Source organism: Mercenaria mercenaria, chromosome 5 (genome assembly GCF_021730395.1).
Source record: "Mercenaria mercenaria strain notata chromosome 5, MADL_Memer_1, whole genome shotgun sequence".
Taxonomy (NCBI): domain Eukaryota; kingdom Metazoa; phylum Mollusca; class Bivalvia; order Venerida; family Veneridae; genus Mercenaria; species Mercenaria mercenaria.
This window is the reverse complement of record NC_069365.1, coordinates 7361703-7378910: the sequence shown is the minus strand read 5'-3', so window position 1 is coordinate 7378910 and position 17208 is coordinate 7361703. Positions and strand designations below refer to the sequence as shown.

General features: G+C 32.1%; 1 protein-coding gene across 1 annotated transcript in view; it reads right to left on the bottom strand.

The window, feature by feature from the left end:
• Positions 1–17208, bottom strand: part of LOC123556355 (protein dachsous-like) — a 70595-nt gene that overhangs the window by 23988 nt on the left and 29399 nt on the right. The window contains exon 3 of the mRNA XM_045347006.2: positions 623–800. Coding sequence (XP_045202941.2) covers positions 623–800 — 178 coding nt within the window. The remainder of the gene's footprint in view (positions 1–622; positions 801–17208) is intronic.

Genomic DNA, 17208 nt, shown 5'->3' with positions numbered 1-17208 from the left:
TATCTACAAATCATATCCATGAAAATTAATATATACAAATCATGTTCATGAAAAGTTGTTGTTGTTGTTGGATTTAACGTCGCACCGACACATGATAGGTCATATGGCGACTTTCCAGCTTTAATGGTGGAGGAAGACCCCAGATGCCCCTCCTTGCATTATTTCATCACGAGCGGGCACCTGGGTAGAACCATCGACCTTCCGTAAGCCAGCTGGATGGCTTCCTCACATGAAGAATTCAACGCCCCGAGTGAGGCTCGAACCCACATCGATGAGGGGCAAGTGATTTGAAGTCAGCGACCTTGACCACTCGGCCACGGAGGCCCCCTTCATGAAAAGTAATATGTACAAATGATGTTCATGAAAAGTAACTAAATGTAGAGGTGATCCATACCCTTCACCTGGAGCTTTCTGAAAAAATATATATTTACAGCTTATAGTTAGAAACACTACATCCACTATATACTGCATCAAAGCAATATAACTTTATCTGTGCAACAGTAACTATGGTTAGGTGCAACGGTAACTATGGTAAGTCTTTTAACTGCCTTGTCCAGATGATCCAGTGCAAAACATAGGTTCAAGACTTGACATGTACAGGATTGAAGAAAAGATATGATACCTGAATCTGTAGCAACAACTGCAAACTCGTACAGATTGCTGGTCTCATGATCAAGCATCTTGTTGAGACAGATCTTCCCTGTTAGATCCTGGACTGTGAACAGGTCTGTCCCCGGACCTTCTGGAATACTGTACACAATGTTTCCATTTACACCACAGTCCGGATCCACAGCATTCACCTGCAATATAGTAAGGGCATAATTTACAGAGACTGACTGACTGATAGATAGACTGATTAATTGATGGAATGGATGAATGAATCTATAAAGAAAGAAAGAAAGAAAAAAGTGAGAAAAAGAAAGATTTTAAAAGGAGAGAAAGAATCAAAAAGAAAAGTAAATGATGAATGCTATTTCTCCCAATACTACAATGTATCATTCTGTATCTAACCTTAGACAGGTGCAACATTTCTCGTCCACATAAATCATGGGGTGAAAAAATCAACTCATGACACTAATATTCAAATCTATCTATGCATAAATTCTCAATTTTCTGTTAAAGAATTTGTAAATTAATTTTGGAAACTTTGATAGTAAGGTAATAGAAATATGATAACATGGGAAGTAACAATATAATGATTTAGTGCTGTCATTTACGCATCTAAATTAGTTCTAATTTTGTTATGCAAAACTTTCATCAAAGGTAACAATGAAGGACCACATACAGTTTTAACATGGTATCATTCTAAGGTATCAAATAGCGGTAACTTATGCAGTCGTTATTTTTGTATGCATTTTGTTAATTTTCATTGAAAATTATGCACCTGTGCTTTATACCCGTTCGTATATCAAAATGTTCGGATTTATCTTATGCCATAAAGATACTATCTTATAAAACTGCATTCTATTTAACCAGACTAATGCATTTGAATGAGTCAACTTAAGTTATAATTAAATTTCAACAAATACTCTAAAAAAGACGGACTGTAAGCCTGAGAATGTCAACAGCAAATAAAGCAGATACAAAAACCTAATACAGACGTTGCAATTTAGAAGTAAATGTATGCTATGAACATGTCAAGAGCTCTTAATTCCACCAAATGTACAACCAGATAATTGTAGCGATCATTTTAAACTAATCAAGTAGCCCTCTAATTATCTCCCTTTTAATGGATAAAGTGCACTCATCAGCCACTAGAGGTCAGGGGTGCAGGTTGTGTGAGGTCAACTGGTCACATGATCTCTCAGGTGGTCACAGGTGGGGTGTGACGCTAGTATCCGAGGTAAATTATACGGAAACACTGGACAATGGTATTAAGCCATGTCAATGTGTGTGTGCAGTGGGATAGCTCAGTGTCATACGGTGAACATCAATTCAATATCACTTTAAAATATCAAAATAATTAATATCATTCCAGAGAAGCTACCGAATTTCTGATTAACCATATACATGTAATTTATATGATACCTTCAAAACTATGAACGTATCTGTATCAGGATCAACTGTCCTTGAACAAGCATACACAAAACAGTAATGAACTATCTGAACATTTATTATCAATTGACAAGCAAGCAAAATCAGAGGTATTTCATTTCATACTTCATAATTTGAGTTGCTGAATGCAACTTAAACCAAAACATAACAAAATGCACTTAATTTTAATGAAGGAACAAATAAATCTTGCTGTGATGTGATTGACACTCCCCAGGAAGGTCTTCAGTCCATGTCTTATCTATATAAGTAAGGGCTTCATGATGAAGTATGTGAAAAAAACAAACACAGGCCTATCATAAAGCATACTGAAATGTTTACCAATCAATATTGTAAATTGTTGGTTTCGGAAGTCATAAATTTTCTATTTTGTTTTATATATCTTAGATATTCTCCAGTCTTTAAATTTAAATATACAATGAACAGATTGATCTAGAGACAAACCTGCGCTAGAGGCCACCTGTATAAAGCTGCCACTTTCCTTAAGCCGCTAGTCAGCTAACTTTCCTAATAAATTATTGACTTTTTGTACTTATTTTAATTAAACTTATCTTGAGCAGCAGTCTGCCTTAAGAAGCCAGACTGTGTTAGCTCCCCTGACTGACTGTTTACTACAGGTTTGACCATGTTTGTTTTATGATGAATCAGACAGAGGAATAGGAACAGTAGTAACTAATGTAATGTCAAACTGTTTTCTATGGACATAAACTCAAATCTAGGTTTGTGTTAATTATAATCAAGGAGCTTCCTGAAATAATGTTCTATTGTGAAAAGTAACATCCAGACAGCCAACCTCTAAATACTTTAGATCTACTGAACTCAGTATCAGATCCAAAGTATAATACTCTTAAGGTTTAGCAGTATATCACAAAACCACAGAAATTTTTAGTAAATGAACCTTTACAAACAATCTGTCCAATACATTGTTTACTGTTCTGTCCCTTAGAATTGGATACTTAAAATATTCGAAAAGAGTTGTCTCTCTTTAAAAAATAATGCCATTTGTTAAGAAATAAAAGTAAACAATTGTCAAAAACAATGTTTAACCTGGTTATGTAAAGTTAAAGTACTGGTACATTGTTGCAAATGCATCAATATGAAGACATGTAACAGTTTTTTAAAAATGGTGAGTTTTTTTAAAAGGTGTTAAACTGTCTAGAAGTATGGCCCCTAATTACTGCAGTCCCTTTCCGGAATTCAATACATATATGAGTACATTGACAATGGTTTTGTAGAATAATATAAATGTTTTATATGCTGTTTCATTTTCATGTAAAACAATTCTTTCTTTCTATGATCTGGTGATATTCGAACTTTTTTTCTCCAAAACATAGACAAAATTAAAAGAATTTACCTTTTAATTATTAACTATATTGACAAGTGATAAAATAGTACAATACACTCGCTGGCAATTTTTTGATACATAAAATAAAACCCAACAAATACTCAATTGTTTTGGTGAGGTGCGCTAACCCATGTACAAGTGACATCTGACATGGCAAAAAGATAAATTTCTGGACCTTTTACCTTAGTACTTCACGAAAATACCATTAAACATTCAGGTCTGACAACACCTGTCTTGTACATTTTGTCAATATTTTATCACACTAATATAAATACCTTTCTCAAATATGGAAATAAAGATATCAAAAATTTTATAGCCCATTTCTCATTTTATTGCCCTCCAATATCTGCATTTATACATTTGAATCGCCTGATGGATGATATATTATTCTGAAATGCATCATCAATAGAGCAAGCAAGAAAAAATATATAATTTGATATATCACCTTTATCTCTATTTATTTTCCACATTTGAATTGACTTGTTTTTGTTTTTTACTTATTTTATGAACAAAGCAAATATATGTATGAATGAATGTCTATATAAGATTAACCAAGTTGCTGAAAGATGCAGGAAAATAAATGTGTTTCTTTGCCCAGTTGTTGTGATTAAACAGAGCAAACCTTCCATCCCCCACCACACCTGACCACGCCATTTTTGTTACTTAAACAGCACTATAAAAAAACATTTCCTGAAGCATTCAATCTGAGAATCTTTTATATTTACTGACATTTTTGATAATTTATAACCAATAATATTCATCAATATAAGGATCAATTTCTGTCAATACAATACTATAATTGAGCTTATAACCTTGTTAGTTACCATTAAAACTGACACTGTGACTTTGGACTCAGCACTTTAATAATTTAAATCCAATAAATCATGTCAATCAGTTTTTATAAATATTGTTTGAACAGATATATAATAAATTAAATACCTTTTGTTCCTTATGCCATATACAACAAATTATTTATTAAATGGAGTAACAGAACAAAAAACAGGAAAATCAGAGAAATAATAAATACACAACTTTGCCAAGGACAGCCAGGTACAAACTTTGTGAAATACATTACCCTGTGAAAAAAAAGGTTTCAAATGAGTATTTATAATGTTCACTTAATTTATTTTTTAAATAATGACATATTTCTTTTTTATCAGGATAGTTTATCTTTAAGCTGAAATATCTGCTGTAAGACTTTGACTTTAAAGTCATCAAATCAGAGAAGCCAACACAACCGGTCATTAAAGGATAATAAATGGCAAAATTAAGACATAAACCAAGACAAAATTGGCTCAGACTGGGCACAAAGTTCTGCAAATCAGATTAAAGAAGAATAAATGAGTAGCATTTAGGAAAAGCTTGAAGCCAACAGACTTAATCTGTTCTCAGATGCTACCCACTGATTCAATTGTTGCCCCTTTGTGCCAATAACTTAACTCTCTCCATCAAAACAAATGGAGGTCTTGGAAAGCTGTGAGTTTTATTATTTTTTTCTGTCTGAAAGTCTGTGAGTGAATATAACACTTTTTTATACAGCAGAGAATCACCAGCAGAACTGACATAGTTCAAAGTAATATGACTTAATGGATTGCCAACAACACAAATTGGTTACAGTGCCTCCACCACTTCAATGTCTTTGGAAAGAAATCTGATTATCTACATCACAATAATCTTACAACCTAAATGCCTGTAGTATAAGCAAAAAACATCTTTACCTATAAGCTTAATTGAATTGAAAAAAAAATATTCAGGACTGGTTCTATTGATTAAAACTCAGTTTTATAACTGTCAGTTTGGGTGGGTCTATCTGAAATTTAGTTCCAGAATATGGAACAAAAAAATTTGTTAATGTGTATGTGGCATCAAAAGCCACCTGAATTTATATTTGATGTTTTCATTCATCTATAGTCTTGGCACACCCAAAAGATTAGACTGTCAGAAATACACTTTTAAACAAAATAGAGATATTTACTCCTGCTAATATATTTTAGGATTGCATTCTTTGTTCTCCTTACAAATAACCTGCAGTCCTGTCTTTGATGTTTTAAAAGTAATCTAAAGCTTTATGTCCAATAATCTGTATTGTATTACTTAGTTTATAGGTTTCACACCACTAAATATTTCTCTAATAGAAAATGATTTAGTAACAAAGAACTCTGTAGATCTTCTTAGATAATGTTTGTTTTACAACTGTAGATCTTATTTAAGAAAATATCTGTAAAAAAATAAGTTCCCAAAATATATTCTGCGAAAATTCACTGAAGGTAGAAAAAATGACAATTTTCTTGATGCCAAAATTGCTGCTAAAATCAGGCAGTTTCTCACATTTAAATACAGAAGGAAATATGGAACATGCATTTCAAGCTTTTAGTTCCAACAAAAGTCTACGTAAAATAAATGAGTTTGGCGAAAGAATGACATTCTGGAATTTTAAAAACCAAAATAGTTTGAAATAAAATTGTTTCCTTCCCATGGTTGCCAAGGAAAAGCTGTTAAATCATTTCTCACAATACCCATAGGAATACAGAAACAAGTTAAAAATCAAATCATCTATATTTAAAAGCTTCTGTTATGGCTCCCCTCATCTATCAGCTAAAATAATCAAATTTACTGGGAACAAAGAAATAATTGTTTAAAAACATATTTCCAAAAGGCAATATATATTTAGAAACTTATAAGGCTGTTTAGGCTTTTTGCTTGATTAAAGATTTTCACATATAACATCATTACATGTGATGTGGCGGTGGTCTTACTGTCTAGTATAGAGAAGAAGCAAAGATTTGAAAGGTAATTATGAAAAAGAAAAAAGAAAAAGCAAATCAGTCAAGGATTGACTGATAAAAATAATAGCTGTAAGCTGTATGTGTCATAAAAAAGATATTTATAAGAATATAAGCAAAAAATATACCTGGCAATTAAATACAAACAAATATTATCAACACTTAAAAGAACATTTGCAAAAATCATTTGATACAGATCTAAAAGAAATTATTGAAATTATGCTGTATACCGCAAGTGCAACAACTGCACTCTTTGATTGTGGAAGACAGCTGGGAGAGCTTAGCAAATCTACAAAATCTCTGAGGATCCACGGTTCCTCAAACTGAGCGGAAAAATTATCATATATCTCATCAAGTTAGATAATAAACACTATCAGAGAACCCTGAAGTTGTATAATTATTGCAGAATTATTTTGTAAAACACATGAAAAGCATTACAGTCTTGAGACTTCCAGATGAAATCTAGCAAAGAACCAGCATAGATTGATAACGTTTTGTAATTTTGCCATTCTTTAAGATGATAAGCCTTCGGTCTCTAGACGAGTTAGGAAAAATTTCTCATAAATTAGGGAATTGCCTCGTTAAAAGAATAAGTACATTATGCAATGTGCGAAAAACATCAACTTAATTGATGAAAGCAGTATCTAGACAGAAACAGAAAGGCACAAATGCCCTCATAAATTTGGAAGAGCATTTTGCAGTTTATTCCAGGATTACATTTTCAACTGACAGAATTATTTTCAAGAGCTGTTATCAGGAATTCTGGTTACCGCATTTACAGACTTTAAAATTTCCATAAGGTTTTTTCTTTTAATCTTATGTGAAAAACATATAAAGATAAAGCAACTTCAAAAACAAGAATATATACATTATTATATGGTTAGAAATGCACTACTTGGATTATACTGTCACAGCCATAAAGGGAGCTAATCAAGAAAGACACAGATTCAATAATACTTCAAAATATGTATGCTAATCAAATATTTAATACTATGACAAACATCTGAGCTAACATGCAATTAAAGAAAATAATATAAGCAAATACTGAGAAAATAATAAATTTTATGTTCATAGCAAAGAATGAGGCAAGTATTATAAACATTAAGCCGATATGACCATTTTACACTATAATAGCTGTTTTTGTTTTTGATAATTCCAGCACTCTGAAAATGCCAATTGCATAATACGATAAAAGGACAATTACTACAGGACACTGGCCAATGATTCACTTACATAGTTGCTGCATTAACACCAGACAACCATAAATCCATCCATCCATCCTAAAATGCATCAGGCACAGACTTGTCTACCACAAAGTATTTGACAGTTTGCTGACAAAATACCAGGTTATTCAATTTAGGGTAAGAGAAAATATTGACTCTCAAGTTTAACATTATCTTGACCATTGACCACTACCCAATAATACTGTGAGTCAATCTCAAATAGCAAGGCATTCATACAGCATCAAGGTGAAGTCATCGAAGAAGCTTGATGTTATATCGCTAACATTATATAAATAACTGAAAATCTGCCTTATTATGCAGAAAAAAAGTTGAGCCATTATTATAATAACCATAAAACATAAAATATATCTGAAATGATTGTTGATACACATGTAGGTAATTAATTTAACTTTCCTGATCCCAAAATGTGTTATCTAATTTTTGTTATGATCCCCAAGTTAAATGACTGGAATGAGATTTAAGTAAATCTAAATCCACCTTCTCCAAAACTCATTAAAATATGTCTTCTCACAGCAGGATGTACTTAAATACTTTTCATCCATAAATCCTACTGTTCCAAAAAAACATTTATGAAGAAACATTTTTTTGTAAGACTAAAACCCGAAACACTTTTCTATTTTAAGATCTTAACTTTGAAGAATGTATGAAAATTATTACAAGAAATAATAGTAATAATAAACCTCTAAACATTCAATTATCTCATGTGGGGGTCAGTATCATAGATTAAATTGCTCTTGTTCCTTATCTCCCCTTCTTCCGTATTTTTATAAAGAACTTCAGAAAGAGAAAGGTCTTGTACGTGAAATATTCAAGTGAAATGAGTGTTTAACTGTATCAAGCCATAACAAAATGGCGCGGTAACATCATAGGTAAATTGAGACATTTTCCTATTTAATGACTGGGATTACATCCTATACGCACGAAATTTATTACCTTAAACTGTAATTTTCAGGTTGTGACAATATTGTTCAACATTTTTGTTGCGATATTATGCGAAAGGCTTTTACCAAAATGCAATGTTTGTCTTCAGTTCAAACAGATATTTTGCCCATTTTATCATCGGAATATTTCAGCCGATGTCATTTTATTACAGAACAATCATTATGAAACATTTGTTAACCTAAATAATTGTATTATAATCATTCTCGTAACCACAAAAAGTCTACAGATGCAATATCTTATCATAAAAGTTGTCGTCATTTACATTTCAAGTTGTCTCTCAACCAAAAACCAACAATGACAAAAATCTAGCAAGGATATTTAACTCAACACGTTAACATAAGAGCCATGTAAATGAAAGAAAAGGTATTTGTTTGAAATGTTTGACACTTCGACCACGGTCCACTTTGTTCATGAAATTAAAAAGAAATATGCCAAAGTTTGTAAAAGGGATTAACGGCTAAATATATACAACTTACTGCAACAATGCTAAATGATTGACTAAAATGTTAATCCAGCTTTATTACGTTATGCAAAAAATAAGGTCATTTATCATAGACTGAATGTAATGACAAATGCTAACAACTTCACTAAAATGTTATAGTCTATACTGTATTAAATGCCTGTTTTCTGGAAAGACAAAAACATTTTGTTTAATACCAAAGCTTGAGCCTCATGACTACCAGCAACCTTAACATTCAATATCATTCATCTTATTTTCAACATCCCGAAGCAAGCTTTCTTCTAAATCTTTCTTCTTTTATTTACAAAATTCTTTGGCTTCTATACTCTGCTTTTGTTTTCTTGAAAAGGACCACTATGATCAAAATCCAAAAATCACAAACCAAGGCAGGTCACTTTATAATTATTCATTTATTAACGTGTTTCTAATTGCTTTGGAAAAAACTAAAATTGTTGTGTTTTGTATAACTTTTGCACAAATTACGGTGTAATTAATCTCTATCATCTTCTTTATAAAGTCGTAGACACTCAAGAGTTTACTTTATAAGAAAAAACACAAATACCTGCACAATTACAGCTATTTTCTTTTTGAAATGCCAGTGCTTGATTTATAGAAGTGTACATGACTATAGAAGATAAGATGTAAGTCGGTGCAAGGTACTTATTATACTTCATCATTGTATTTCTACATTTATAAATTTCTCTTTGATAGCAAAATAAATTATTGTGCTAAGAGAAATTAATTTTCTTGTATATTTGTTTTTTGTTAAGAATAGCATTTTGACTGAAAAGTGCCCAGGCGAAATGATGACCACGGTCACCACAGTTTTTATGGTTGACTATGTTTTAACGTGATCAACCCTCAAATACCATAGCGAAAACATAGTCAGGAGCACGGTCGGCCATGGTGCGAGAAGACTGCAATAATTGCGGCCATGATCAACCATGGTCAGAAAAGACAGCTTGACCAGGGTCGACGTCTACCATGGTCATTTTTTTTTCAACCATGGACTACCATGATCATGTTAGTAATTTTCACACTTTTCAAGGTTTACAATGCACCAAAGATGTCTGACTGTATTTTGGCTCCAACAGTTTTTCTAGTAATAAAGTAGTTTTCCTGCATGTGATAACAAGGCAAATGTTGATGCATGATGGCCGCCGCCAGACAATGACCGGTCTACAAGGTAACTGACAATTTGGGGTAGAAGTTCTTTAAAGAGTTGATATCATGATTAAGTGGGTAGCTTAACCTCAAACATCTAACTTTCTCACAACAGAAACTGAATTCTATTAAAAACACTGAACATCATAAATATTAAAGAAGACAGGAGCAATTTTGGGGAAACTGATAAAAAACATACAAAATTTAACATAAACCAGGAAATTTGAGCAGAGAAAACATCACAGAAAGCCTGGCTTTTTGTCTGAAAGAAAAAGTAACTAATTGTATGTTTGCCCCAGTACAGACAGCATTGATACAGATGAACTAGAGATAAGTTTGGATGTATGAATGACTGTAACAAGTGGGATTGTATATCCATATAGGCCCACAACATTAAATTAAAAAGTCACCTTACACCAGTCTGCTCTGTATATAATTGCTCAGTGAAAAATATTTTTTTGGTTTGCAGTACAATACAATACAAATGATTTTTATGTCACCATGATCATATAGGGGTTTATATGTATTTCTTGAGGTGTGAAAAGTAATTGAAGACAGTACCTGAGTGGTACAGATACAACCAAATATCTCCTTTATATCTAATATTAAATTTGCAAATACTTTCATACCATTATCTAAATTCACATATACTATCAAATTAAAAGTATATAATGCTTTTGTACAGGTTTGAGAACCTTTAAGAAAAACATAATTAAATTGTGTTCAATTGAGTTTCTAACAAGAGAAAGACCATTGCAAGACAGGAAAGCAAAAGGTTCTATCTGCTTCTTTTACAGCCATGTGCACTAAAACCTCTGTCCTCTCAACCCTTACATTTGATTAAATTATGTGAAGTCAATGGCTAGGAAAGAACTTGGTTATAATAAAAACTTTGTGAAATTTTAAATGTTCCCAAAAATAAATCAAGGGCCAGGATTATAATATACAACAGTTTCTTTCACCACATTCTTTTTGTATTTGCTTAAACAATTCAAGATTAAAGCGGGTAAAACAGTACAATATCCAATTTATTACAGTGGTATTTAGGTGAAAATGAAGGCTTATCAGTAATGCGAAACAAGAAACAGGATTTAACATTAAAATTTCATTTTACACTTTTTTGTTTCCTAATCTTATATATATTAACATGACTTTGTATTGCAAACTTGTGTATTTTGGGAAACCCCACAGTGTTTGCCCGAGGACAACAGTGGTTGTTTATTTGCACCCGAACAAAGTTTATCAAACAATGTCTTACCTGCAAATACAAGAAAATATTAAATGACCCAATCTTAGCATCAGTAAATTAATCATAAATTGGGATATTACTCGGTGAAGGAGGATTTCTGTATGAATTACTGACCGATCATTACTTTAAAAATGACACTATCTAAATTGTCAACCATAAACCATGATAAGCTTATTTCCAGAAATTTACCTCCGCTACCTTAATTTGTACCGAATCAATATAAATTAATGACTGTAGAAATAGGTGTCAAGTCATGATAGATTCACTTTATTTCTTTCTTGACACATGTCATGTTTTCATAATCAACTGACATCAGATTTACTCACACGCCTGTTTTCAAAATATTAATGAACTTTTACTAGAGTATTAATTCCTTCCAAATCAGGGGCCTCCGTGGCTGAGTGGTTAAGGTCGCCGACTTCAAATCACTTGCTCCTCATCGATGTGGGTTCGAGCCTCACTCGGGGCGTTGAATTCTTCATGTGAGGAAGCCATCCAGCTGGCTTACGGAAGGTCGGTGGTTCTACCCAGGTGCCCGCTTGTGATGAAATAATGCATGGAGGGTTCTGGGGTCTTCCTCCACCATCAAAGCTGGAAAGTCGCCATATGACCTATAATTGTGTCGGTGCGACGTTAAACCCAACAAAAAAAAAATAAAAAAAATGTTTGGAATAAAAACATGGAAAGTTCATGAGGATGCTTTCTTTCTTGAATATATTTCTGGATGAAAACAGATCATGTACTCAACAAAAATTTTGCACCAATTATCTCAATAAAATGTCTAATATCTTTACAAAAATTATATCCGTAAGAAATCAATGATACGGCATGGAATAAAAATTCCAATATTGTCAGGAATAAAGTATTTTGGAAGAATATCAATAAATTGTTTGTAGGTTGTGTCTATCTATCAAGGGCCATCAAAATTGTAAGTTCGGAATCTCAACTTAGATCTCCTTGGTAAATACTACTAAAGTCTCCAACTGTCATTTTGGATTTTCTCTCCGGTACACAAAATGCGCAAGGATTACGGGTTATCTCAGAAACTCAAGAATCAATACATTCCGAAAGTTACAAGGTGAAAATGTTTACCTGATTAATTCGATACCTATTGCCCTTTAATCTATAAGCGACTTCAATCTTCGCTATCGCCACAACATAATTGAGCCAACACAAAGAGAACGGTCTGCCCGATAGAAATAATTGTATATAGTAGGATTATGTAGACAATATTTCGATAACCCATGTATATGAATTACCCAATTTAAGAGGCATAAATTTAAGCGTAACATGCACTCAAAAATGAAATACAGCTGACTTTAATACTTCATCAAATACTGATTGTATGTCTCTTTATTTGTGTTAACCAAATCGATAAAACAAAGTAACTATCTACAGTAGTCATCAGTGCCTAATAACTGAAAAACATTTTAATTAAAAAACTTTCTGGTAGTCCAAAAATAATCACTTTATGTATAGTTATGAAGTACATGCACAACCCAAATGCAAGTTGAACGCCCATTACTTCTCAAAACTGACAATACATCATAATATTCTATATTTCATTATCTAAAAGTACATTTAAATATTAAATATTCTCTTCATTATTAATGCATTGTAATCATTCAGAATTCTTTTTCGGACCTAAAACATTTGTACAGGTAATAATTAAAATTCTTTTGATGTGAGTAGACGACAAGCTGAAATATGATCAGTGTTCCACTGTAATACATAATCTTGATGAAAAAAAGCTTTCATCTTTTTATTATCATTATTATACTGACACCAATGCACAGTAAATACTTGTTACAATCATACGTTTAACATGCATTTTACACTTCAATCAAATTTAAAATTACATTCTTTTGTGAAGTAATCTTTAGGGGATATTTCCCTGCAATATTGTCAATTTTCTATTGAAGTTCAGGATTTGTTAACGACTATCCTGCATAATGTATTCATACACCTAAAATGATTTTGTACTTTAAGTTCATCTCGTTTAAGAGGCTCTTAAGTTGACTAGATAACAATCATGCTGCGGGAAGTTTCAAAATTATTAAAAAATTCTTTCTCTAAATTGGCTACTTTAATTTCTGATGATAATCAAGTTTACATTAAGCATAGTAACATGCATTGATGGAAAAATAAATATTATCATTTGTTCACAATATTTCCATTCAGAAAGTAGGCCTTCTCCAAGTCAAGTGACATACAAAAAGCATCTGTGAGTGTTCTTGTTGAAAATCATCAGACTCATTAAAGCACTTATTTGTAAACATGTTTACTCAAGAAGGCACTTAAATTCTCATTTAAAATGCTGATATATTGTCTATTCATTGCTTAATTTTTCTTTAAAAACATTCTTTTATAAAAAGCAGCAAACCCCTTCAAAACAGTTATCAAAAAAAGATTTGTTTATTTTGGCAGACAATCTTAGTTTTATTAAAAACAGGGCAAACTGTATAAATTTATTGTACTTACGGGCAATTAAATACATTATTTGTCAATTTTAATTATCACTACATCATTCATAATTCACTCTGATATTCACTATCAATTACAGCTACAAATAATGATCCCAGGTATAATTTCATAACTGTTTCTTTGTGTGAATGCAGATGAAACCCCTTTAATTCAGACCTTAATGGACTATGGTAAGGAATCTTAGACAGGTTGCAGTGTTGGGTCTGAATGAAGGCAACTGTTCAGGTAGCGATGAGGCTCTGCCAAGTTCTTGCCAAAACAGTTAACTTAGCAGGAATATTGCAATCTGCAACTACAACCAGTGTTAGATCCTTCTTCTGGCATACTGTATCTTACAAATCAAAGAAGAAATAAAAGATATAATACCTTTCTTACTATAGTAGCACATTCATTGATAAATGTTATTTATAACACAAAAGTATGATAAGTTTTTGGAGCTTCACTGAAAATACTGGAACTGTCTGTACTGTATGCAAGGAAAGAATTTCTCATATAAATATAACAACACATTTTTATAATAATAAATTTTTAAGTATGGTACTTTATATATTGTGTTGTGTTTTACTGTCTTAATATTAAATCTTGTTGTTCAACTTTGATATGACATTTCACCTTGTTCAGATTGATATAAATAGCTCACACTTCTTCTAATACATCGTCTTTATTCAAGAGAATTATCTCCCTTTAAAACCTTGGTGTTCTTTTAAACACTGAAATTAGATCCAGTCTGTATTGAACCTGGCTTTTATAAACATATACACGGTATTAATTCGGTTGGCAAGTAGTATGAATTACCCAACATTTAATTCTTTTCTTCAAACCTTGAATAAATAAAGAATCATACAACTCTATTGATAAACTATAAAAAACCTTTCTCTTTGAACGTTTACATGCGGCCGTTGACACTGCATTGAAAATATAGCAAGAGGTTCTGGGAGATTTTATTCAGGTGATATGAATATCTTACAATAAATATCAGAGAAATGAAAACCATAATTTTTTCTTAAATCAGAAAGATAATAATAAATGACAAAACATCCAATACCGCCATAATGACTGATTCTATCAGGTAGTTAGGAATGTGCTCATATTCTAGTCCAGTAAAACTACAGGTCCAAAAAAGACAAATAACATGGACATAGTGTGTACTGAAAATAACAGGATGAACGCAAGTCTGAATTTCTGATCAAAACATCTAAGAAAACACAACTCAGTTTGTATAAAGCAAAAGTGAATTTACTACAATTGTATTCTATTACTTTGACATTTAAAGTAATATATCTGAAAGCGTAACTTCATTTTTTTACAGAGACAAAAATGTTTTATTTAATGAAAGGTAGGGTAAAAACCATATCAGCTGAGAAAATGAGCACATTGTAAGACAAAGTGAAAAGATTTACAAGGACCATTAGCTAGGTAGTGAGGTTGGCAATGATCAAAGTATAGACACTCCTTGTTGTAAACCTGTAATTCCCCAGTTAATGAAAGGTATGACCATATGGTGGGCAGATCTGATTGCTAATGAGGGAGCAAGGACAGTGACAGTGAGGTATGATAGATGGGACCAATATGATATTACACTTCATCTAAAAAAGTTATTACTGAAATACTTCATATACAAAATCTAATCACACATGTTGTCTGTATGAGGTATTTGTTCATAAAAGAGCAGAAAAAAAAACAACAGAAGAAGAAGCAAAATGGTGAGGATGATGATATTTATGATGAAGGTTAAAGTGATGATGGTTCGTAAGAAAGAGGGTCTTGATTGTGTTAATGATAATCCTGAAAAGGTGCTACAGATGATAATAATTTTGATGAAATGGAAGATATCATGATGTTGTTGGTGATGCTGACTTTGATGATGGTATTATACGCTCAGGTTTGGTGACACTGAGTAAGGGAAGTTAAGTACCGCATGTATGACTTAAGCTGAATTATTTTTGACTGTCATACTCTAGGTTCTGTTTTTTAAACTGGATTCTTAAGTTTTCTATCATCTTTGACCAGATGAGAGTTTTTCATTCAACATCAAGTCAACATTGTTGGTATCATTGAGTTTGTATGGTGTTTTGTGTATTATACTTATCCATACTGTATCTGTGCAAACCATTACCAATCTGTACTTTTCATCAACAAAATGACACTTACCTGAAAATATAGAACAGATTATACACATTATAATGTTGTTTTATGCAACAAACGACAGAAGCTATAAAAACAGAGATCTATGTTCAAATGACTGATATTTTCACATGATGCAGTGATTAACAACATTAAAGCACAACAGGCCAGATAGAAGCAGTCAGTCAAGTTTTATTTACCATTAGCTACAACTGAAAACAGTTTTAAAGTGGCTTATATATAATTATTATTTTTAAACAATGGTTACAAAAACAAAGCAACTGAACACTTGAAGAGAAAGGAGACAGTGTCATAATGATGTATACCAAATCATTTGCATAAAATATCATTTTAAGTGTATGCCAGTCAATGTTTTTCCGTATTACTTATAAAACATGAAGGAAATCAACTCTCTATTTAAATGTCTTAAAGAAGTTTGTCAGCAGGGTTATAGTTCTTTAATTGTTTTATGTAAATACTGAAGTGAAAATGCATTTTTCTTGTCATTTTTGCCATCTGCAAAAAATCAATGATACAATGTTCTTTACAATAATACTGACAGACAAATCCAGATTCTTAACATTTTTGAAGACAAGTGTCTAAAAATTTACATAAAATTTAATGCAGTCTTGTATTAACTATTTTTCATTTTTATTATCGCACCAGTAACAAGTTTCCTTAAACACCATTTATTTATGAGCGCTGACAATTTTCTTTGAAACTGTATTCAAGACCTCAGTGTGCACAACTATATTTGAGCAGTATTAATTTCTCGACTAATACTTAAAAAACGCTATTTCACACTTGCTGGGTTTATATACCTTTAAAATTGTCATAGATCTAATTTCAAGTTTTTATTCAACTCTATATGGATGTATAATAATAAACGTCATTTTGATGGATTAACGTCACCCAAACTGCATAACAAAACCAATCATTTCGGTACATTTAACCAACTGATACAGAAAGTTGAGGTTTTGCAACTGATGTTTTTGTCCTATACAGATCTAGAAACATAAATCGTGCATTGTTTAACTGTCACAGTATGCAAGACAAATACAAATTACAGGCAAAATGATCCAAATTTCACTTCTCGATTTTAAAGCTTCCAGCCTAATGCTACCCTTATGAAAAACCTTCCCTATTGTCAGTGTGTGGTCAGTTTATGTCCAGTGTGTTTCCAGTCAATAATACTCTAAAATCCAGTTACTTGCCAGCCTATTTCCAGAGCTGACAATAAACTGATCCAGTGTGTTGCCACTGAATAACCATCATGTGTCCATGTGCATGTCAGCTGATTTCCAGACCTGAAAACCAGCTGTAAAATTTAACTTCCAGTCTGCTGTCAGTTTATATACAGT